This window comes from Tigriopus californicus, chromosome 9 (assembly GCF_007210705.1).
Source record: "Tigriopus californicus strain San Diego chromosome 9, Tcal_SD_v2.1, whole genome shotgun sequence".
In the NCBI taxonomy this organism is placed as follows: domain Eukaryota; kingdom Metazoa; phylum Arthropoda; class Copepoda; order Harpacticoida; family Harpacticidae; genus Tigriopus; species Tigriopus californicus.
The window spans coordinates 1,996,254-2,019,731 of record NC_081448.1 but is presented as its reverse complement, the minus strand read 5'-3'; the positions used below and the strand labels follow the sequence as shown (position 1 = coordinate 2,019,731).

Below are 23,478 nucleotides of genomic sequence, written 5' to 3'. Positions count from 1 at the left end.
TATCTGACGACTTTCTTCCCCTCTATGATCACCAACCCTTACTGCGATCCAATAATCAAAACCGTTTTGGGTTTATTGGATATGGATTCATAAATACCATGCTGGGGCTCTTGGAAAATCGTGGTTCTCTAGATAGAATTGAAATCCAGGACTTAGGAAAATCTAAACCCGTTATTTTATAGGTGTTGAATGGTTAATAATTCTACCTTAACTCTCGACCCCCACCTGGAAATTGTCATGAATGTCATATATGCCAATATCATGTGTTCTTCGAGATTCTGTTGAATAAATTAACGCCGACAGCTTTTAGAAATACTTAGGTGAGTCTTGAACATGTATTACTCGGCGAGATAAAATAGACATCATCACATTGCCCAAGAACAACGAGGTTCTCATGAAAATTGCATAATCCGTCACTAGGACGTATTGACGTCACACTGATTCAGTTCGCTGATTTGGGGTGGGTGCCAGTTGAGAATAACACTGAAGAAAACACGTGGAAACTACTTCAAAACATGTTGCGAGCGAGTTCCGATCGATAGCTCATCAAGACAGGAGGAGGGTAAAAAGTGAGTTTTCGTAAAATATTATCGTACACACCAGGATATTGGGTAAGTTTGAACTTGTTCTCGGATCTCTCCACAAAGAGATCTCTTCTCTGCATTGATTAATTTCAATTTCTTGACAAAAGGGCACCAGCAAAAAACACAACAACAAAAGAAACCACGAGGTTCGATCGATATCAGACTGTCAGCCTACTCAGTGTAGTTAATTTCATGCTTGGTCCTCTTCCATGGCCGGAGACATTGGGCGGTTTTTAGAGAGATCTTCAGGGGTTGGCTCTCGATCCTCATCCCGTGGGCTTTCCGGTGGAGTGAAACTGTTGCTTCTTGAGGCTGTAGCCGTTTGCCCATCATCCATACCGGTCTCATTGCTTTCCGAGTTCTCATGGCCAAACTCTTCCTTAATAACCAGAAAGTCGCTGGGATCGGAAGGACGGGGACTGGGGTTCGACCTTGAGAACCTCATTGAAGGATGATGTCCGTGGGCGTGTCTAGCTTGCTCCAAAGCATACATGTCATGAGATGAGGACGAGGGAGGGGACAGCGGCATGGGTGACCGCGATTGGGACCTAGAATGAGAACACAAAGAGGCGGCTATGAAACGAGGCAATCTCGGTAGAAGCAAGCCTTCAGGGCACCGCACACGCACCTGTTGTTGTGATGCTGGTTGCGCATGAAATCCTCAACTCTCCTCGGCGATCTTGAGTTAAAATGTTGTCCCATTGAATGATGACTGCGTGGAGACGGTGATCGGGCCACCTCGAGGCTGCTATTTAGTGAGATACCCAAACCATGAAGATAAGCCGCCTGTTGCTCGGCCAAAGTCAGACCTCCCAGGGGATAGTGATGGGCCATATCGTTCCCGTTGAAATGCATAGATGGACTAGAATTGAAGGGCGGACTCCGCGACGCTGACGAGGAGGACCTAAAACGAATTCAACTTTGATATGAATGTCATATATGGAATACATTATGCTAACTAAGTACGAAGTAAGAAATGGGATTGTGCCTCTCCTCTCCTCTCGCCTCCCTTTCCCTGCCTCATTTTTTATCTGTGTTGCTTTGTTTCATACCAAAGGCACAAAAGAGATGGTTCTCAAGGCTGTATTCTGAATACATAAGTGAAGTCAAGGATCATTGGGTTTCATGAAAACTCACCCGACACTCGAGCCCGAGCCACCGTTGGCCCCTCTCTGGGGTCTTCTGCGATGATATTCCAATTCATCAACGGTCCATACGGCTCCTTTCACATTCTCCACTCGCATGAAGCATTTGTGAAGCGAGAGATTGTGACGTACTGCATTCTATTCAGAAGAAAAGTAGAGAGAAAAGGGAGCTTTAGAAATGGGAGCACGACACAGACGGATCTTGAATACACATCAGACCCTGAATGTTCGGCAGAATGGCATTACTGCTACAAAATCTGATCACTCTGCTACATAGACACGCGCTAACCCTAACATAATCATATGAATTGATTGAACTGGTAGGTACTGTCATCGGTCGCTATCAACAAAACTTTCCTTCCTGTTCTGAGTGAGAAACTAAGTAAATCTTACCTTCCATGTGGCAGCGTTTCTTCTGAAATAGGCGAAGGTATTTTGAAACCACGTGTAAATCTCGTTGAGGGTCAGTTGTCGGTCCGGGGATTCGATGATGCCCTACGAAATAAGAAAAAAATCTTGACTTTTCAAACTTGCTCCGTACTTTCGAAAAATCATGGCCGTCTTCCCATACCTGTCGGATTAGCGCTGCGTACGTAAAAGGAGGTCGAACATCGTTGGTGCGATAGAACTCCCGATTTCGAGAGATCTCATTTTCAATGTCCAAATTACTTCCGGATCCGGACCTTCCATCCTGATTTCTAGGCCCTCTGGAGCAATAGTCTTCCAGATGGCTTTGATGGTAAGGCGAGTTCGGGATCTGTAGTTTGGGCACACCCTTCTCCACTTTGAGCTCTCCAGATCGGTGGGGCATGGTCAAACCATTCGAATTCAAACCCAATAACGGTCCACGTCCCATGGGACCAGCATTCCCACTCAAAGCGTGAAAGGGTAGAGCCAAGCTTTGAAGGGCGGATAAGCCATTGAATGACGTGTCCATCGGTCGGTTATCATCGCCGCCAATGCCGCCCCCAATTAGTCCCTCATGATGAGGATTTAAGATGGGCTTCTGATCTTCCTCTTGTTCTTGGAAGTGTTTCCCATTCTTTGTCGGATGGAGATGACTCATCATGGCGTTGAGGCGATCCTTTTCCTTCTTCAACTGAATTTCCAGCTGAGACACGATCTGCACTTGGACCCTCGTCTGGGCAGTCGATCGGTCGCTCAAGACGTGATCCTTATCAATGTGCATCCTGAGGAGACAGGTGTGCAAGTGTTAAGTTTATTTAAATTATACTTCCAAGACTAGGATTGAAGGACAACCGAGGGAAGCAACTTACTTGAACTCTTTGAAGGACGGAAACGGAGTTTCACAACCAGTCCACCGACAAATTCCGTGACTGTAAAGCGGGTGTGAACCTTGAGGTTCTCGTTTCGGTTGATCTGCAGGGAATGTCTTGCTTGGGAACATACCTGGACCGTTTCTATCCACGCCCTATAAGCAGTAAACATGGCGTCAACTCTCGTTCAGGGACCCTAAATTAAATGTTCGATGGGAAATTCTATGTATTCGCACCATTGGTTTGCCCCCATGAAGCTGTGTCATGAGATCCTGTTGTTGCGCTTGGAGATTCCTCAGTGATCCCGAGAGCTTCTCAGAGGTGGATCCATTAATCAGATGAGCCTGTTGAAACAGGTTCATCTGTAGCAGATGCTCCAACTGTTTTCGAGTCTGATCCACCGAGGGTTTGGTCTGAAACGTAATCCCAACATTTTAACCACTATCCTGGATTAGCGTTGTTGTTGGCTCCAAGAAACGCCAAATCCGGCTCAGAGAACTTTTCGTTATCCTGATGTCGCTTTGACGGTTTGCTAAGGATTAATGATTTTGTATCATTAGCTAATAATATTGTTCGCCCATTGTTCTCAGTGGTCCAAACCAGGCCTCGTGAGCCCTCAACGTGTGGTGGAGAACAAGATATCAACCTAAGTGCTAAATAACCCAAGTGCACCCTCAGTTCGTGATGAATTGTAAATAAAAGGTCGACAATTGTTCCAAGGTGCTTGGGTGAATAATTGTTCCAGTCTGCCTAAATAAATCGCTTCATATTCCGCTGTATTGTGAGGTTGTTTTTTGTTATCGAGTCTAATAATGTCATCCAGTTCCGTCTTGGGTTTGTTGACGCCAAAATTTACATCTTGATTGTTCGAAATGTTTACAAGTAAGTATGTGTGACCGGATGACAAGACACATGGAAAAGTAGTGAGGATCGCGGATGTCCGAAGTGCATCAATTATAGAATCATGGTTTGAGGATAGAAAAACGACCATTTTGGCTTGAGTTTGGTAAATGTACGCGTTTTACGTATCTAGAAAGCAGAGCACGTCGAACTTAAAATTTAAGATCAGCATCATAACAATAGGTCTCTAAGTATGGTTTTTTCATTATTTTGTTTGTCCGAAATTGTGCTAACCAGAAAATCGGACAATTGTATCGAAAAATAACTTTATTGTTTGTTTGTTTATCGGGTTTCTCACACTCAAGACTCTCCAGAACGATCCAATTAACTTAAGAGCTTGGAACCCCACAAGGTACATTTTTCATCGATTCAGCTGAATAAAAAAATCAAATTTTCCTCCATCATAACTTTTAACAACGGTAATGAAAGAAAAAGCCAAATTGGAACCTACATCCGGTGGTTGGTTGGATCCTAGCGAGATTCATAACCCCAATATGCCAAACATGCTTAAGACCTGTCTCATTCATTTTTCAATCAGTCCTCACCTACAGATATTGTCATACGTAGAAAGGAAATGGGCACCTTTGGAATGTTCTTATTTTTTGAGCAAAGCATGTGGCCCTACAGGGTGTCCGCAAGGGTCGTTTTTTTGTCTGCGATAGAGCTCTCTCAAGAGAATGTTCAAACAAGCTTTTATCCTTGTTATTATCGCTCATTTGTAGCTATTAACTAACGCCCAATATCAATCAGGTTCTTGGAGTGTACTCACAACTCAATGAAGCCCAAATCATGCCTGTCTTTCAAGCTAGACTCACCTGAAAGCTTTGGTTCTGAACCAAGTGTTGGAGTTGTTGTGTGGACAGCCCTAATTGGGATTGTAGCAGGTTAAAGTGTTCCATGGATTCACTTTGTGATGAGGTTTGAGCTAAAAGACTTGCGTCGCTCTTAACTTGGATCATCTGCTGAAGATAAGATGGGAAACAATGTTATCGGATTTGGAACACCAGCGCAACTAATAGCTTTCGAATTGAAAGTCCTCCTGGAACCATCCATTATTGGCTCCCTGGTAGTGGGAACAATCAAAATCAACTTTCTGATCAATTGTATGTGGATGCCTATCAATAATAGAGATGTCATAAACTTCAGGACACAAAAAATAATCTGTTCCCATGAAGCTGTTTTTGGAACGGAAAGGTCATCCCTATTGACGGGTTTGAGTCGAGAGGTTAATTGAAATCGGCTCCTCACACAAGAGCGACATGACAAATGTCAGATATCTTTTTTGTCTAATGGCTTTTATTTATTTGCCAACTGTGTCCTTGAGCGTGCAACGAGCTCTGTCAAATCCATAAATAATGGAACTTCAGCACCGTCTCTCCCTCTACCTCTCTCTGTCCCTTTTCTTTTGTACTTTCTAGAACCATGTACTGTTCTAGGAGTAGGTAATTCAGTACTAGAAAGGAACGAAGCTCAAGGGTCAGAACACAGGAGCGAAATACTCGAAGGTAACTTCGACTATTACACGAGCCATTGATGAAACGATGATGGAAGCAGGTAACTTTGATCCATTACTCTCACGGTCCTGGGTTGATAACTTGACAAGCCGCGATGAATTGAATATTTCATGAGTTATCCCGACATTGATTGAATCGTAACTGTCACTCTCCCAACAAACGCAGCTAAGCAGTTGTTTGGCTTGAGTGGAGGTACGTAAATCTCCAACCAAGTTTGGTTGGCTCCTTTTTGCCTTGCTACATCCTCGAACTCGTCATAAACTGTTTCAAAAGTCGAAAGAAAGCCAGAATGATGATAATAGTAGTGCAGCATTAGTCAAGCGTGGTGAATGTGTTTCGGGATTTCTTTGGAGCCTCGACTATCAAAATGGATGGATTGGATGCCAGAGCACCACACCACAACCACTTTTGTCCTTTTTTCCGAAGAAATAATTCCTTCCCTCCCTCCCTCCCTCTCCTATCAAAACTCCTCTTCCATCTTCCTCCGTCAATTCTGAGTGGAACATCAACATTGCCAAGAAGGCGACCTAATTCCAGGGTCCCTATGGCTGATTCCGGTTCAGGGATCCGCTTGAACCCTCCCCCAGTTCAGCGGAGGCTGCATTGGACTTTGGTCACCCTGAATATAAAATTTGGCCGTTCCCAAAAACAGATACTGTTTTCTTTGGCGCTAATCTAAACAATGCAGGCCTCATATCTAAACAAAACGCATTCGTCAAGGGTTATATTTGGGCCAAGCCAACGTTGATGATGCGGACCAGAGAATTCAAAATTATGTCTGCACATTTGTTTACACGAAACCTTCGGCGCTTGAAAAGTGTTTACCAAATGCCGTTCACACACAAACTACGACCCACGACATGGAGGAGTACAGTACGAAAGGACGTGGAAGAGCTTGAGCGTTTAAAAACGAAGCCTCCTTGTCGTCCGTCGGTGCCAAGTCGATGGATAGAGTGCATGTATACTGTGTTTGAATGTTTGTCCCTCTTTCTCTCTCCACTATGAATATCCGGAATGAAAACCAAATAGAAATTGTTGACTTGTCAAATACAACTCAACTTATCGGCGCCCACATACTACTTTTACTGCGGCAACTCCAACAATAACTACATCAACAACAACAGCAAGGGCGAGGGCGACCCTCACCAAGAGATCGACAAGAAAAGTGCTCTCTTGAAATACGCACAAACACACAAAGCCCAACTTGAAACAGAATAAAGCAACCACTTCATTTCAAACGGCCTCCTCCTTCTCTAATATTCACTTTGAAATTAAGTGTGGGAACATTGGTTTGTTTGGTGTTGACAAGTCAGCTGTAAATGACACCAATTGAACTCGCGATCGTGTAAATCATCGGCCAAATTCCAAATTGGTCATTGTCAAATGTCAATCACAATGTCTAGATGCTTCTAAAAGCCTCAATGCTATAACCACGTTCAGTTCTTATTCTATGTTTTCTCGGCCACTTTCCCCCATTTCCGTTCCATAGATCAACAGCACTATCTATCTACCTACCCTTCTCCAGGTTCATCATGGCTAGCTGGCTTAGCTGTCTTGATATCTAGTTGAGAGTCCGTGAACAATGAATGCCAAGTGGTGTTTGCAATCTTGTTTATCATCTTGGCCCTAAAACTTGGTGGCTTATGCAATGAAGCGACTCCCAGGCTCAACACAAGAATCATGCCTCACGGTTGTTCAGGTATGAAAATAACAAAATCTCCTCTTACTTGTTGTTTATCTCTGTTTTGTATTGACAGAGTGGACCTTTGGCCGATTTCCTCAGAATCCATGGTTGCCGTTGGTGCTGTTGCCAAAGCAGTAGCAGATGCTGCCGCACCTCCGACCAATCGAGGAGTGACTCCGGATCCGCCTGAAGTTGTTGTTGTTGTTGGTGATATTTTTTCATCTGGTGAACTTATTATTGAAGAGGACGACGACGACGAAGACGAAGACAAGCAGGAGGACGTGGAGGATGTTGTTGTTGTTTTTGTTGTCGTGGTCGGGTTTGCCTCTGCGTTGTTGACTTGCATAGTATCCTCAATTAGGACTTGTTTGTTGCTGAACTTGTTGTTGTTGTTGTTATTGTTATTGTTGTTGTTATGATGATGGTGGCGATGGTGGTTGTGATTATTGTTATTGTGTTGTTTGGCCTTGATGTTCTCAGGCTCTTCAGGGACGCCATTGGACATGACGACTCCTTCGTCCTGAAATCAAAATAGAGACCAAAACTTGAAGTAATCCAATCAGAAAGTGAAGATTTCACCCAGCAATACGTGTGTGTGTGTGGAAAGTGAAGATTTCACCCAGCAATACGTGTGTGTGTGTGAGGTTCCATTTCAAGCCTAAATTACGACCAATCATATCTGATATCAAATCGATAAGACCGACGTCGTTGTCAGCGACTAACGAGTAAAGTAAAAAAGAATGAAGCCATTGCCGTCTTGTTTTTTCGCCTTAATCGCAAAATTTGAAGCATGATCAATGCTTTGAGCACGTTAGAACTTCTTGTTAGACTCGGATCTTTAGAGAGAGCGAGAAAGAGTGTTTAGCTTCCCACTTAATCCTAAATTTTATGCCTGACAAATGAGGACCCCATTTAAAAAAAAAAAAAATTTTTGCAAATTTAGTCAGCCGCCTCACCTGTGCATTCAAATCTTGTAGAGTCCTCGTCATTGTCACAAATTCTATCTAGTCCACACTCGACTCGATTCGAACCTCAAACATGAAGCATTAGATTATCTGGGCTGACAACGCACATGGCCCTGCTTGTTCCTCATAAACCGATTGCACTGAACTCGGAAACGAAACTGAGCCGTCTTCAATGAGCCCACTTTGTTATTGTGGTGAACACGGCTGCTGTTATTGTTATTGTTGTTTTGTTATTTTCGAGCAGGGCCACCAGCACGACAACCGAACCACAATCTTAGGGACTTGTACTAGTACTACTGCACTACAAAGACCACTACTACTACTACTACTACTATTTTCCGTCGATGTTGACTAGTTGTGGGTCTGGTCGCTCTTTGCTCAAGCAATCGCACAACAACACGACGAATATTGTGCGACTGAAGGCGGCCAGCTAGCCGAGCAATACTTCGCTAATACGAGAGACACTCGGAGGTTGGCGTGTTTTGGCAGGCAGCCGGCACTTTGTTTACTTCATTCCCGGACGAAGCCAGCAAGAGTAAACAACATGGCAGACACTGAGGGGAAAAACGGAGAAAATACATACCAAGAAAGGGATTGAAAACAAGGAGCATTCAGACAATAGTGAAGAGGGTAAGCCAATGAGCGACGAGAATGAAGATGGGAGAGTCATATTATTGCCAAAAGAAAGGGTTGATTACTTCATAGGTTGTCTAGAATTTTTGCGCAGTGGTCTTTGTGTGTCCCTGTCAGATTGTGTTGTAGAAATAAACGCTTATCCACATGCATGATTGTCGACTAGTGAACGACCGAGAAGCTCTCAATTTACCCGTTGAGGGCTGACAGAAATAACTACGGTGTTTCCGCAGGGATGAAGGTGCCGATCGTTCACTACGTACGTAGATCAAAATACTCGCTTTGAGGCGGCTGCTTATTCTGTTTATTCTACCGTTTTGAACTCTTCGTTTTTTGCCCTTTCCCTCTTACTTTTTCTGTTTACTGCACCCCAAGTTCTGTTCCAATATTGCAAGCTTTTCGCCATTGCGAAACGGTTCAATCGGAACACGGTTGCCTACGAAGGGAAGATATAAGTGTTTCCCATGAAAAATAATAGTGTCATGTCATCAGACGCATACCACAATAATAGAGCATATAATGATATTTTTTTTGGCCATGCGTATGTATCTGCCTGTGTTTGGGAACATCCTGTTCGAGGCACAAGTTTTGCAAGTCATTTATTTTGTGCTCGAACTCGTTCGATATGTAATGTGCCCGAACGCATTAAATAAAGACATCTTGTGGGTTGAGTCATGGTTGAGTATAGGAAGTCAGCATTGATAGAAATTTACTCTTACACAGATGACGTGGTTACTGGTCAATGATGTTGTCTTATTGGATAGCATGCTTTTTGTTCTTGTTTCAATTTTAACTAACAAGGGGAAAAACTATTATCGATCGACTTCAAAAGTCAACCACCCCCAGAACCAACAAATTCTGTTATTGAGGATTTCCATGCGAACCAATGTGTTAAAGATTTTGCTTCCACGAGTGGGTGCCTAAAATGGTCGTTATTGACTTTTCAAGCGAGCGTGTGAGAGGTTGTGAAATCCATATTTGTTTCATTCAATTTATTTTACTTGGTGTGTTTGAAGTGCTGAGCAAATAGTGCAACACAGTCGTTAACTTTTGCAATTTCCTCGGTCCACCCTCAGCTCTGTGTGTTCATGCAATGGTTGTGTTTATTCAATCAAACTCCTTACGGTTTACCAATACCGAAAAGAGCTCGCCATTTCTAAACAGACAGAGTCAAATTTCGCTGTTCGCCAAAAGTTAATGGCATAAATGCTAAAACCATTTTTGAGGGGGAAGGAGCGAGAATAGCTCCTTGCGATACGTTCAACCGCATGCAAAGTATTCAGCAAAACTTGCCTCGTAAAATGTTTATGATCTGCCTGGTTTTGTTTTTGCAACGATCTCGGATGGTTTGCGCCACCTTATTTCTCAGTGATGCCAGTCTGAAGGCTGTCAAGGTGACTCATTTTGCTTGGACGGCCAATGTGTTGCGTCTTATCTGGAGATTATTTACGATTCCTGTTTAGTCACCGAGCAATCATAGAAAGGAAGGGCCGCATTGGAAAAATCTTTGAGATGTGAGTCAATCGTTGGAAATACATAGGCTTTGATCCATTGACATCTTTTCAGTCAAAGTTTGACATTTTTCTTAATCAAAATTTTAGATCAACGTTATATTCGAGGGCTAGCCATATCCGCCAATTCTAATTCGTTGGTCGAGCAGACATTATGTCAGCATAAATCTTTATAACACGTATATATCTATTTTTTTCATCTTGAACTGCAGGGGATTCCATTCCCAAGAGCGGTAAGGAAGTCCGCAAAAAAGTCATTGGCAAGGGTTGGGAGGGAATGCCACTCCATGGCATCCCTTACGGCACCAACAAAAAAAACAGGTTATTGCTCCTTCACCAAGACCCCAATGATCATATTTATTTTCATAGCAAATACAACATCTTCAGACGTTGATTTGCAATCTCGTCGAGTATTTTAATCTTGCATATTTCAGGTAGCTTATGCTCTAAATTGCAATCAATAGATAAATAATCACTGGAATAAAGTGGCGAAACGAAGTCAAACCGACCTCCCAGCACCAAACCTAGATCCGTATATATCACACGAATCAGCCTATCAATCGAGATTAATGGTTGGGCCGAGCGGCATGTTGAAATATTTTCAACCAACTGTCACCAAGCTATTCGTAATGGGTGGTTGTTGCTTTGGCATCATCAATTGGCCTTCAAAAAATAGCGATTGAAACCGTTCACAGAATTGGAAACAAATGTTTATTGCGAGATGCCGTTGCAATTTCAAAGGGATTCAGATGATTTGCAGTTTGCCTAAAAATATCAATCTATGATATTCGACGATGCATCCAGTCCATCATTAATTAAAGCCAGTTCTACAGATGTGTAGGTTCTCAACTATGATTTGCACGTCTTTAACAAACGTTGAAATTGAATGGCTGGCATTGATATTTCTATAGGTTGAGTTTGAGAGTTTGAAGCCATTGGAGTTCTTGGCTCAAAAAAAACACACATGAACATGATAAAAAACAATGTTTTGGTTTGTAATTGGTTGGGTGTCATGAGAAACCCGGAGCCTTAAAGAAAACACAGAAATATGTTTTTGTTGAAACAAGTTATTTTTTGCTTCAGTTTGATTGCCGATAAAAGTAGACGAAGAATTAAAGCAGCATTTCAAGGGAAGTTAAAGTCCTTCATTTATAGCTGAGGTTTCCCGCCGTAAAATCGCAAGACACAATTGGCTTAGCTCAAATTACCCAAGAAGCATTAAAAGATGAAACCACCCAGAACTGAAATTGCCGCATGACAACCTCAAGAAGTGCTTCCACATTTCAAAAATGATATTTGCAACAACAGATCATTTTAGCGTTTGCCATTTTTTGAATGTTGGCAACCGAAATAATTTGCAAAAAATGTCACATGGGGAATTGATTGCTCCTCCGATCTTTTTCAACTTGAAGCTATTTCTGACCAACCTTAATTCACTGCTGACATGATTGGGAAACAGATGTTTTTGAATAAAAGTCTCTCATTTGTCGAATTAACCTTTGCGATCGGTCTTTCTCTTAAAAGGTTGACAGGATTACAAATTGATCAAAACTTGCGCAAATTGACCCAACAATCTTTCTGTTTTGCGTGAATATAACAACTTGTTATCACATGGAATTAATGTCATGGCCATTGTTGAGAAAACACGACCACAGATAAAACTGTTTACTTAGCATGCACATTGCTTCCTTGCTTATTTATTTACTATATTCTAATAAATTCATTCACGATTCGTATGATAGGCTTCGTCAATCGTGTACATTGACACTATCGCAAAAAACCGTATTTAATGAACTTTTCAAGACGTACAGAGTCAATGAGTCTGGGTCTTAATTCTTAAGCCCAGATAGGGTGAATATAATTCGAGATAACCCTTTAGCCTCACGAAAATCAAGAAAATATAAACAAATTCCGAGGTGCCTTCAAGGGTGTTTACTTCCAATGCTGAACATCAGTATGACACAAAGAGATATTATTTACATGTATGTTAGAGGGACCACTGAAAGTTTTGCCTGATTTGTCGAGTACAACCGACTTTTTACATATTTTATTTATTCATCTTTCAACTTGAACTGAAGTCCATTTTTATTAAAGTTCCTGAACAATGAGGGGTGATGAAAGTACATTATGATAAGCAGAAAATGACTCATTCTATGACTGTTCTGTGATAGGACCCATTTCATTGAATTCGTTTCTAATTACAGTACCGAAGTTGTTGGTGGCTGTGTTTTAAAGCTCTGTGTACTGCTAAGTGTTTTCATTGACAATTGATTATTGAACTTAATTCACTTTCAGTGATTGAAGGATTTATAGAGAGGCCCTTTGATACATCTAGTTGGCAAATACAAAGATGGGCAAAACGTGTCTTGCACTAGCAGCTAGTTGAGTGTTAAATCATTTTACTATGGCTATCTCCCTTAGTTTTTAGATAAAGGGGATCAATAGCGTTCCAACTGAAAATTAAATCAAAATGATTTAGATGTTCGGCACTCCGATTGATCTAAATATACAAATTGGTTTAAAATTGATTGGGTTCAACTGATAAGATATTCAGAATTAAACTAGCTATACCCATTAGGGAATATTTTTTACTCTTGGGCCTTTGTATGATTACTCTTCCGCACTCCAAATGAAAAAGCTCCAAAATCAACATTCTAAAAATAGTGGATGAACAAGAAAGAACAAAATAACATCATTATCCCTTTTGAAACCTTATCAAGAAAGTGGCGACCTATTACCAAACCATCTGGGTTTGTACAACATCAAACGTGAACCCTGGAGGCATTATGAAGATCCTATTACTTGGGATTTGTTACGCATCATACGAATATGCCAAAGATGCCTAGGGATAGGCTTTCCCCGCGAGTTCATCCAACAAGATCAACGAGAAAGCGGAACTTATTTGGGTAACCTTCATGAAAAAGCAAGATCCCACAAGCTCATTTAAAAGTATTGCAGATCGACTCCCGCATCGCGCAAGCTTGAAGCTCGTAGTACTGAAACATGGTAGATACAAAGAGGGCCACTTACTGACGCGTTACTCCCCATAGAATAGAGGTCACGATGACCTTCGAAGGTCCTGAACAAGGGTTTGTGATTGCTTTGCGGTTGATGAACTTCATGATCAAGGTGGTGGTGTTGATGGTGGTTGAAGTGACTAGGTCCAAAGGGTACTTGGGGCATGGACCCGAGATATGAGGCATTCCCGTTGGTCATTTCTCGGTGGCGCTCCAACATAGATCGAAGTTCACCAAAAGCACTCTTGGTTAACAAAGTTCCAATCATGTCCGAGTTCAATGATGATGACTGCTTAGACAAGCTCTTCACGGCTTTCTAAACCTCAAAATATGGTTGTGAAGGATTTATTTGGTCTGACCGTGTGCGCTTGTTATTTCATGAGGTGGACAACTTTAGAGCGCGGATCGGGAGGGGGGGGTGAATAACAATAAGTAGTCGTAAATGACACTCGATGGACGTGCGGTTTTACAGCCTTTAACCTCCCTCGCGTGGCAAACTCGTTGACGTTCTCGGTCGAGGGAATCGAGTAAGGATCGACGAGATTAGCCACAAAACGCTCTTACCTTTTGTTCTAGTCCTAGTTTACGACGATTTAGCTTACTCTCAGATATCCCCAATGGTAAGAAGCAAGAACAAACGAGGAAAGGAGACTTGTTGCATTATTTACGCGCGCAGTTTCATTGACAGCTCTCGCTTTGAAACGCGTCCAGAGAGATAGGGGTGCACTTAGCTAGTTGGCCATGTTGTAATAATAAAAAGGGCCAGGTTTCTCTTCCGCTTTTTTTCCCATGATATGGCAACACTGTCATCGAGGCACGTATTGAATACTGATAGCGGGGTTCGGACGGACTCTATCTCTTTTTGAAGCACAATAGGGGTTTTAATCAGCATCTTGTACTTTCATAGAGATATAAATTCTATCAAAGTACAGTCTTTAGCGAGAAATTTCGAGGACTGTGAGGTTAAGTTTTTATCCCCGGAAGAGTGGAAAACAACTCGAAAAGGGTAAATTTTACGTTCAGCCCCGAATAGAACTTTGTTTAAATGTTCTTTGGTATATTTGTCGAAAAGTTGGATCTAAATTAAAAACAGGTGTGATTACTTCTTCGACCTCGATGTTAGGAGTACAAAAGACCCGATCAAGTCTATTTCGAAACTAGCTTAACCGGTTGATCAGGAATTCCGAGCAGTTTTCTATTTGTGGATTTGCACCAAGACCATCCGTGTGTAATCAAATGATTCACTAATAGCAAATTAGCCGTTTGAAACGGGCTCAAAAGTACAAATAGTTAAAAAAAACGGATGTGCTCTGCGTGCCCCCAAGATATCATCTATATAAAAAAAGCTCCAACTCATCTTTGGGAAGGCTTTAAATTCGTTTATTTACTCGGCAATATTTGGATAACTTGAATCAACCTGCATGTTTTTTCCCAATCTTCGCTTTTCGCCCAAAATGTCACAATTCAACGCGGCTTTCAAGGGTTGGCAAGCTGAATCTGTCTGCTTGTTTGCTTATGTCGATCCATCTGGAACTTTTATTTTACCCAAGCGATATCTTTTTTGGTGAGAGCTCAATGTGGTCATTAAAAAGCCCAGGAACACAATTCAAAGTTCCACGTTAATGACTCTCTCCTTAGTGCTTTGTGGAAGCTAGTCATTAGTTCGTTCACCAACTAACCCTTAGGTCGATTTGGGTAGATGGAACACTAGAACAGGGTCTACCGAGGGACCCTCGAGAACTTGGGAACAACGATGACGACAAGTAATAATGTTTGCAATGAAATTGATGCATATGGATCATCAAGCATTGTGTAATGGACCTTGTAAAACCTTATGATCAGTGTCTACCAAATGATTGGTGGTCGGGCTCGTTGGTTGGTTTACGGTAGTCTTCATTTGAAGCTAATGAAATATGCCCATGTCTAATTAGACAACGAAAAAACGACCATAAAACAATCTTCTTTAACTCTCGACCGTCATCACTTTTGGCTAAGGCCTCTTTATCATTCCCTTGTCAAAAATATTCTTTATTCCTTACCAGAAACGAGGTTATGGGGCTGAGAATTCGAACTCAGTACCTCACTACACTCAGGATGCAAGTCGACCAATCGCCATTGATAGAGCCTGTGCAGATCTCAGGTTAATGCTCAAACCCAAAAGAGTTCCTTCCAGTTATGACACAATGCCAATTCACCTTCTGTCCCGTTGTACTGTAAGATAGGAACTAGAAACTGTTTTTGGGAGAGTCTGACTAGCATTCTATATACGAGTGAGTGTTGTTGGCGGAGTTCGCCTCGTTTTTCCCCTTGTTTACTCTTTCTGGAAGTATAAACAAGTCCGTCAGCTCAGAATGACACAGTGTGACCGCAGGGAACGCACATCAAGACCCTACCACCCTGTATCTTTCACCGGCTGCAATAACAACAAAACATCAACAACAGTGGGTTTGAGAGTGTTTTAGAGCAACGACGACCGACTTGCCAACCTTCTAACTTCCAACTTATACTCCAACAGCCCCCAACATCCAACTGTATTAAGGGCCAGGGGGAGGAATGAGGATGCTTATCAAAAGCAAGAATATGCTTCGTTCGGATTCGATAAGAAATGAAGTGAACTCGTTCACGGGCATCCGGTTTGTTCGGTGTGATTCAGGAAATGTTTGTCAATTCCACGTTGGATCTTGGCTTGGCCTCACACCAAGGTGAGCCAAACCAGCACCACGCTCTTCTGGGGACAAGGGACACCGTCCAAGGCTCAGGGAGACCGCCGTTTGAATCGGTCCTTCTCCCCCCACAAACGACGGTCACGGTGACGCCGACGACGGTGCCGGCCTCATTTCTTGTAAACAAAGACCAGAAGGCCGTCAACAGGCAGGCAGACAGGCAGCCTCGAGGCCGTTGGCGTTGGAACCTCCAGCAGATTATACTTATGGCCTCACAGAGGAAACAAACAAAACAACTCTTGGAGTAAACAACTCGGATGAGAGGGAACGAGACCGAGGTACCCTCCAAGTACGTAGTATACGGATAGACGACGGAGAAAGAGGAAGAAAATTACAAGTCCATTCAGTTCTGTAGCCTCTGCCAAGGCATGAGAAAATGGAATGCTCCCTAGTACGTTCACCCACCGGTAGAATTTTTGTGGACTTGTTATATTGGACACGATTCAATGGATGTACTGTTCAATTGCTGCTCTAGACTGTAAAACAATTAAGGCATAATGGAGTATTTTTTAGGGCAACAATTAGAAAACGACTGAGAAGACTCCTAAACAACGACTAACATCCTTGCAGCTCCCACAGACTTTGAAATTGCTGTTTTTATAGTTCCTTGACACTTACTTACATTGCCTTTCATATTAGATAACATTACTTAAATGTCCAGCAGTACATTCAGTGCCAAAACAATAAAATGATATTTTCTCGTAAAGGGGGAGACAATAACAAAGAAAAAAAAACATCATTAGTGTTCAGGATTTTTCCAAGTGTATCTGAGTCGAGCAGCATTATGTTGCAGTGAAACATAATTTCAGTCATACAATATGACCAGGGTACAAATTGAAGTTTGGATATGTTCAGACCTCTCCAAACATATTTATCAAAATATTTGCTCTACAAGTTTACCACCCAACTCTTTCGTTCTTCAGCTCTCCTTTTGTCATGTGCGGTAAATTAAGTCGAATATTAAGGGTGACCTCGTTTGACTCGAGTTTTCAGAAACAATTCTCAAACTTGGAAGAATCAAGTAATTTGCAGGATCACCCGATGTTGTCCGAATTTCTCTTGCTAAATGGGTAACACCCATTGCACTTTTCCACTATATTTGCACGTTTACTGAATAAAGAACGCCTACTTGTTTTCGTGATTTTACAGTTCTCTACCATACCAAATGCAAGGATGATGATAATGATGAAGAGAGTAGAAAAGAAACTCTTTTTTCCATTACTATCAGGTGTACTCAAAACAAGGTGAACACAATGCATAGATCAGAATTAGGTTAGGATAACGATGACATGGATTGTTACGTAAGACAGAAGAATGGCCCTTTAAGCAAATTGGAAATGGAGAAACTCATATTGTTGCTTCTGTTCTTGGAGTCCTTTGAGTTGCCGAAGGCAAAACGACGTTGAGAATGTGCAGTAGTGCATCCACTTTAAGTACAAACTATAAAATGATAACAAAACATTCCCCAGCTTTCTAACCGGATATTGCTTGGCTTTCGCATCTGTTGCTCACGGTTAACGATAAAAAGTCGGCAAAATCGATATTGAACAGAAATAATTTGTAAGAGAGACGAGTGGCAACATATTCTTTTGGCATTATAGTTAAGGATGTGAAGGGTTGGAGAGGAAGTGCAAGGCTCAAATTGATAAAAAATGGGAATTTTCAAAAGATCTGACCTGACAGACTTCCCTCCATTTTCGATAACTCGGGTCGTCATCAGTTCTTTGTAATGCCTGCGCCTGTCTTTTAGTTTTGTATTTATTTCTTTTGTTTACTACGGAGTCAGATGACAATGGCAACTCTCATTTGATGCTGGGTGCCCCAAATTGTCGAAAATTGTTGAAGCTCCATTTCATATACTCTTAGCATTAGTTATTAACTCATCCTCGGAACAAGCCACAGGAATCGCCCATTCAAGATGTCACAACAGCAAGTCATGTTATGAATGATTTATTTATGATTAAACTTGGCTAACCTGGAATCGCACCAAGGGTAGTGAAAATTGAAAGCGGGCGGTACCCGGTGCTAACAGGATTTTACTAATAAAAAAGTTTCATATTTAGATATGGCAACCCAAAATACAAAAACGTAATTAATTCGACACTTCCATTGTTTATAGTTAAGACCCGGTGGTCAATCTTTTTAGTGAAAATACTCCTGTATTATTTTTGGACAATATTTTTGTTTCATGAAGACTCGGAGTCGAGTTTCTTTCTCAAGACTCGTTTAAGCCCTAATCAATATTGAACAAAAAAGCGGTATCATAGATAGCAAAGTTCTTGGAGAGGGGAAAATCTAGCCGCAATATCCCACTTGCAGATTGGATCAAAAAGAAAACGATGAAACGAAAAACAATTTGTGTATTGTCTTCAATCCTTATCAAAGGGTCAAAGATCGCTTGTTGAACTTTGAACCAATGCAAAAAGAAATCATGAACTGAAACGGGGCTTTTTGCTCTTAAAATAGGTGTATCAGTCGGGCCTAGGGTTGTTTTATTGACTTGTTTTGGAATTTCATGCTATAAGAATAGTTTTTTATCTCTCTTCGTTGTTTGTAATCATTTTGGGAGTGCTTTTATTCCAGAAAACGTGTCGAGATAACTCCCTTCCTAAATACGAAACACGCAAAATTATTAGAAGACACCAATCACTCAATGGTGAAAAAGGCCAATATTGTAACACCTTTACCTCCCCGCATATTTGGACATAATTTCAAGATTAAAACAAAAAATCGGTTATAAAGTGTGGTACTGCAAGAAGTCGACGTACCTGATATGGAAAAATCGGCCTTGGATATTGACGAGCCTGATGTTCCAAGTACTGATGCTCCATCCCTGGAAGGAGTTCCATGTAGTAGCGCACATTGGACATGAATCCCGTGTGTCTCTCTTGGTCCATTTTGCACATGAACACCACTAATCTTGTTTCCTTCTAAACGTGTGTTTGTCGAATATGTTTATATTTATGGATTGTTTACGTCTCCGGTTTCATGAGAAGCTTCTCTCGTTTCAAAAGCCTTTTCATTGCGAGTCAAAAAACCTGGAACAGAACGACAAAACAACAGCTTCAGTCTGAGACCGTTCATTCAGAAAGAGATATTGTACCGGGTGACGCACAAGTCCAGGTGACGGACTCTAACTTGCCTGCCATTTTCCCGCCGTAATTTGTAATTGCGTTTTATCAACTGGAAAGGGTTCCGGATTCTTAGTAGGCCAATCTTTATTTTTATCAATTATAAAAAAAAAACCTTGTGTTGGCTGCACCATGGCCCTCAACATCTCGCTCATTTTGGCCAGTGTGAGTCAGGCTGACGTGGCCAGGTCCATGAAGTGCCACAATAGCACCTTCTACAACGCCTGGAAGGCCTAAAACTAGCATGGGACCACGGACTCCCTTGAGAGGTCGGGCAGGCCCAAGGGGGACAGTAGGGGGGCAGTCAGGGACCCTGTGATCCAGAAGCTCAACCTGAACCCGAACAGGAGCGTCCAGTCAGTTCGGGATGTCCCAGAGGACCATGGACAAGCAAGACCAGCAACGTGTACGTCAGCAGGAGCGTCTTCGCGATCTAGAGCAGGAATGCCCACGACGGCGACTGCTTTGTGAGATATGCAGTACATTTCGCAGTATTTGTAAAAACGTAAAAGTTTTTCTAGTTTGGTGGCTAGAAACAACTTGTGTGAATACTGTAAAAAACGCTGCTGGACCAGATATATATTTTCTATTAGACTCTGCGTTCGGCTGCTACAGTCTCGTCATGTTCAGCATCAGCTACTTCAAAGTAGGCTACAGGCCCTCGGACATGGCCGCGGCCCAGATACTCGTAGAGCTTCAAAAACAAATTATCTTGTAGTGCTGTAGGTAGGTATATACTACTCCTCCAGAAAAACTTGTTTGAATCGGTTCAACTGCATCAGGTCCATAAACGAAGTCGCCAGAATCGTCACATGGACTTATGCGTCACCCGGTAGCTATTTCAAGATTACCTGCAATGACCTTTAAACAGGTACTTTATGTAACCTTTCAGGATTTCTGACCCAATCAAGCACGGTTAAACTTTTTAAAGTAGATTGCCACTTGTTTCTACAAAGTAGTCGCTAGTGTTTTATTAACAAAGACGACCAAAACATGTGATATATATTTCATGCCCTAAAATAGGTTTATTCGCATCTTTCGCATTTTTTGCATATTTTATATGCATACTTAGACTTTGCACAAAGCCCCCCAAAAGTTCTCGTAACTGAGTGTCTGAAAAAGGAAACCCAAAAAACAAGGCAAAACCCTCTCTCCAGATGGCAAGGGTACAATTTCTGCCGTCGGGAGTTCCCATTTTTAGGAAGATGTGGCTATTCCTGTTTCCTAGTAAAAGAGGGGTCCCCGGTTTGATTCTCCTCTCCAACTTTTCTTAACAAGCCTTAAATTCTACCAGCGCACACAAACAAAGAACCTACCTAACACTGGACAATGACATTGCTCATTGAGAAAAGTGATGGCCGGCTTCGTTTGCCAAAAAGGCTCACCAATGAAAGTGTCAGCAAATATCAATGGGCTTGTAATGTCCATTTGCCTGTTTTGTTGCTTTTAAAAATGCAGTCATTACTTTGTGCTGAATTGTCAATAAATTGAATTTTCAAATTTACAGCATTTTATTGATTTTGAGCCCAAATGTTAGTTTCAGAGCATATCTTCTTGCAAGTTTTTACCAGTTCATACGTAAATTTTAGGTTTTGGCGAGAATTTCTTTGCAGTTTTTGGACCAGCTTTTATGTATATCTTATGACAAAAACATTGAGTTTTTTTTCTGCATATTTAGGTTGTTTCTATTTATTACAATCTCAAGTTTTCTCTCGTCCGTAGTAGCTTTTGCTTTCTTACTATCCACTTTGACAAGAAATATTTCGTAGTCGATTGGTAAGAAATTGGCAAAAATCATTTTTCATTTTATCTGGCGAACCTTCAACAGGAGGCATGCCAAAGGTGTAGTCCGTTGAGAAAGTGACTTGGGAATCTAAAGTTTGTCAGACGGAGGTAAATGCAAACGCACCCAAGATCCTGAAAGTCAGGGGTGGTAATAATTGGACCATGTGGTTTAGAAATTTTGGGGTTTGATAAACGAACAAGAGCTTAAAAAGATAATTAAATGAATGTTGGGTAGTCCGATTTGATTTGCTGGGTGACCAAATGACCAAACTCAAAATACTGTACATTTGACACATTTTGAAGAACCTTTAGCCAAATATATGTGTACCTTTTTGGCCAAACCAAATTAAAAAGGTTATACCTTTGGAATGAAAGCGACTATTTTTTCGCCATCCATGGAATACCAAAGAATACAAAACCATTATAAAAGCCGATATTTTTCTAAAACGAATGCTTGGGTTGAAACTAATGCAAATTTACAAAGGATTTTCTAGATCAATGATTACTCAATCGGTTTTATGAAGACTTTTCAACTCTTACGACCTGCATCAATTCGACAAGCTTCAAAATTTATTGCGATTGTATATACGGCCCTACCCACTACACATATCGGAAATCGACGAGATTGATTCAATCGACAGCCGGCAATTAATCGAACAAAAGTATCGATCTTTCACTTTCAGTCCTACAACATAATCACGTGTGTTGTAACACCCACCGACTAGAGACTCTATGCTAACAAGTTGTACCAATACGTGAATTCAATATTCGACAAGTCATCATGGCACACTTGTATGAAACGAGAAAACATTCTAAACTTTGTCAACACGCTGCAACAACTTGCCAATCTCATTACCTGACCTATAACATTCAACCTGATCCAATCCTGGATCCTGGATCAGTTAATTTTCAAAAAGAGTAGTATAGTAAAAGATGGTCACCTTTATTCAAGATCTTCTTGTCGTGAGTGTTCTTGATAACTCCTTGTTGGAAGGGCATTCATGTGCATGGACGCTGTAGGTAGAATGTCTCCAGGAATGGCACCGAATTTCGCACGTTATACTTGTTTGTTGTGACAAAGCAAGCAAACTGAGCCAATAACCTCACGCATAAATTGCAACTATTCGCACATGTGTTAGACGACGACGTGGACGGCGAGAGTTTATTATTCGTGAGCATGAATCCGTAAAGCCCCTCAGGAAGAGGACCAAGTGCATCAAGAGTGTAAGTGAAAAAAAAAGTCCTGGAGTTGACTCGGTCCTGGACCTGCGCTTTTCACAAATTGAATGCAATTTGAGCTCCACCTGTTGAGACCAGACCTTGAAGGCTGGCTGAGCCCCGTTTTTCTCCACTAGTGTTATTCGGGTCAATTCCAAAGCATGGCAAGGATTGTCTTAATTTCGTCCGAATGCATGCCAATTGCCAAAACGATCATAAGAGGTGATATTCTTGTACACTTGCACACTTGTGTCTTGTAGCCCACCTTGTTGCATACATATGCCCTGGCCAGGCATGTTTTTGCCAATCCATCTGGATTTACAACACAATCTCTAGGCGCAAATGTTAATAAAACTCCCTTTTTTTCGAAGCGAGAACGCGAATATGGAGTGAATATACTTCCCTCACACTTCCACCAAGCACCTGTACCGACTAACTTTGCCAAAAGATAGACATGTTTTTCTTTACCAAATCCCATTGTCAGTGTCGCCAAAACTGGCAGTGTAGGTCGAACTTGGACAGCCTTGATGCTGTTACATTAGGCAAAAAGAGGCAAATTAGATTGGATTTTGGTCTTGAATGTCGCTTGAAAGCAACGCTGGATTGCATCCTCGAGTAGACAAACCAACTAGGTTTGCAAAAATTGCAATAACTCCGGTTTAGTACAATGGAGCGACAAACATCCAGAAATGCACCCGACGTCTTGGCCAGGTTCAAGTCAAAAAGACATTCACCTACTCACGTACCTTGTAGTTTTAGAACCATTCGCGAAGCGTCAACCAACTCCGGAGCATGCAGGTCCGTGGTCGTTTGGTATCAGTTGCCGGGAGGCGGGCACAGTCAGCACTTTTCCCAAAAGGAGCTCGCACTGGGAATGGACGGGCAGATCTTGTTTATTTGCAAAGTTTCAGGCCGAGTCTTGAATGAGCACTGTTTAAAAACTTGGCTGTTATTGTTGTTGTAGTTGTTGCTATCGTAAAAAGAGAACCGTCACAACTTGTTGTTGAACCACTTCCTTCCGATCTCGATGAGCGTTTGCGGTATGTTACAATTGATATTTTTAGACGCTTTCTAGGCAAATCATCGCACATAGTGATAACGCCTCGCTCGTTGGCTTTAAGTCTAAATTGGGTCCATGTTGTTATCTCGGCGCCGCGACACGTGCTTTATCGGATTATCTTTCATACTTTAGTTAGTAACAGACCCATCCCAAAAATTGGATTTTTTACAGTGTGAATGCATTTATTCTCTGATTGTGCAAAATGAAGGGTCGAGATTTAAGAGAGGCTCATCACGAGATATTTACCTGTTCAAACTGGTCTTGAAATTGTGAACATGGCGAGCACCGAATTGGCCTGCCTTGAGTCTCGATTTGAAGTACCTTAAGATAT

General features: G+C 41.7%; 1 protein-coding gene across 6 annotated transcripts; it reads right to left on the bottom strand.

Moving 5' to 3' along the window:
* Positions 1 to 313: 313 nt before the first annotated feature.
* LOC131886459 (forkhead box protein P1-B-like) lies at positions 314 to 22,969 on the bottom strand. 6 transcript variants are annotated; one of them, XM_059234814.1, is made up of 11 exons: positions 22,834 to 22,969; positions 18,722 to 18,991; positions 7,148 to 7,624; positions 4,722 to 4,868; positions 3,243 to 3,419; positions 3,007 to 3,161; positions 2,301 to 2,919; positions 2,123 to 2,224; positions 1,722 to 1,867; positions 1,213 to 1,488; positions 314 to 1,132 (listed from the first exon to the last, which is right to left on the bottom strand). In XM_059234814.1, the coding sequence occupies exons 2-11, from the start codon at positions 18,857 to 18,859 to the stop codon at positions 775 to 777; spliced, it is 2,595 nt and encodes an 864-aa protein (XP_059090797.1). In that variant the 5' UTR covers positions 18,860 to 18,991; positions 22,834 to 22,969; the 3' UTR covers positions 314 to 774. The 6 variants fall into 6 exon arrangements, with proteins under 6 accessions (XP_059090797.1, XP_059090796.1, XP_059090798.1 ...); XM_059234813.1 differs by lacking the exon at positions 22,834 to 22,969 and adding an exon at positions 21,811 to 21,946; XM_059234815.1 differs by lacking the exon at positions 22,834 to 22,969 and having other exon boundaries at positions 18,722 to 19,104.
* Between the last annotated feature and the right edge of the window lie 509 nt (positions 22,970 to 23,478).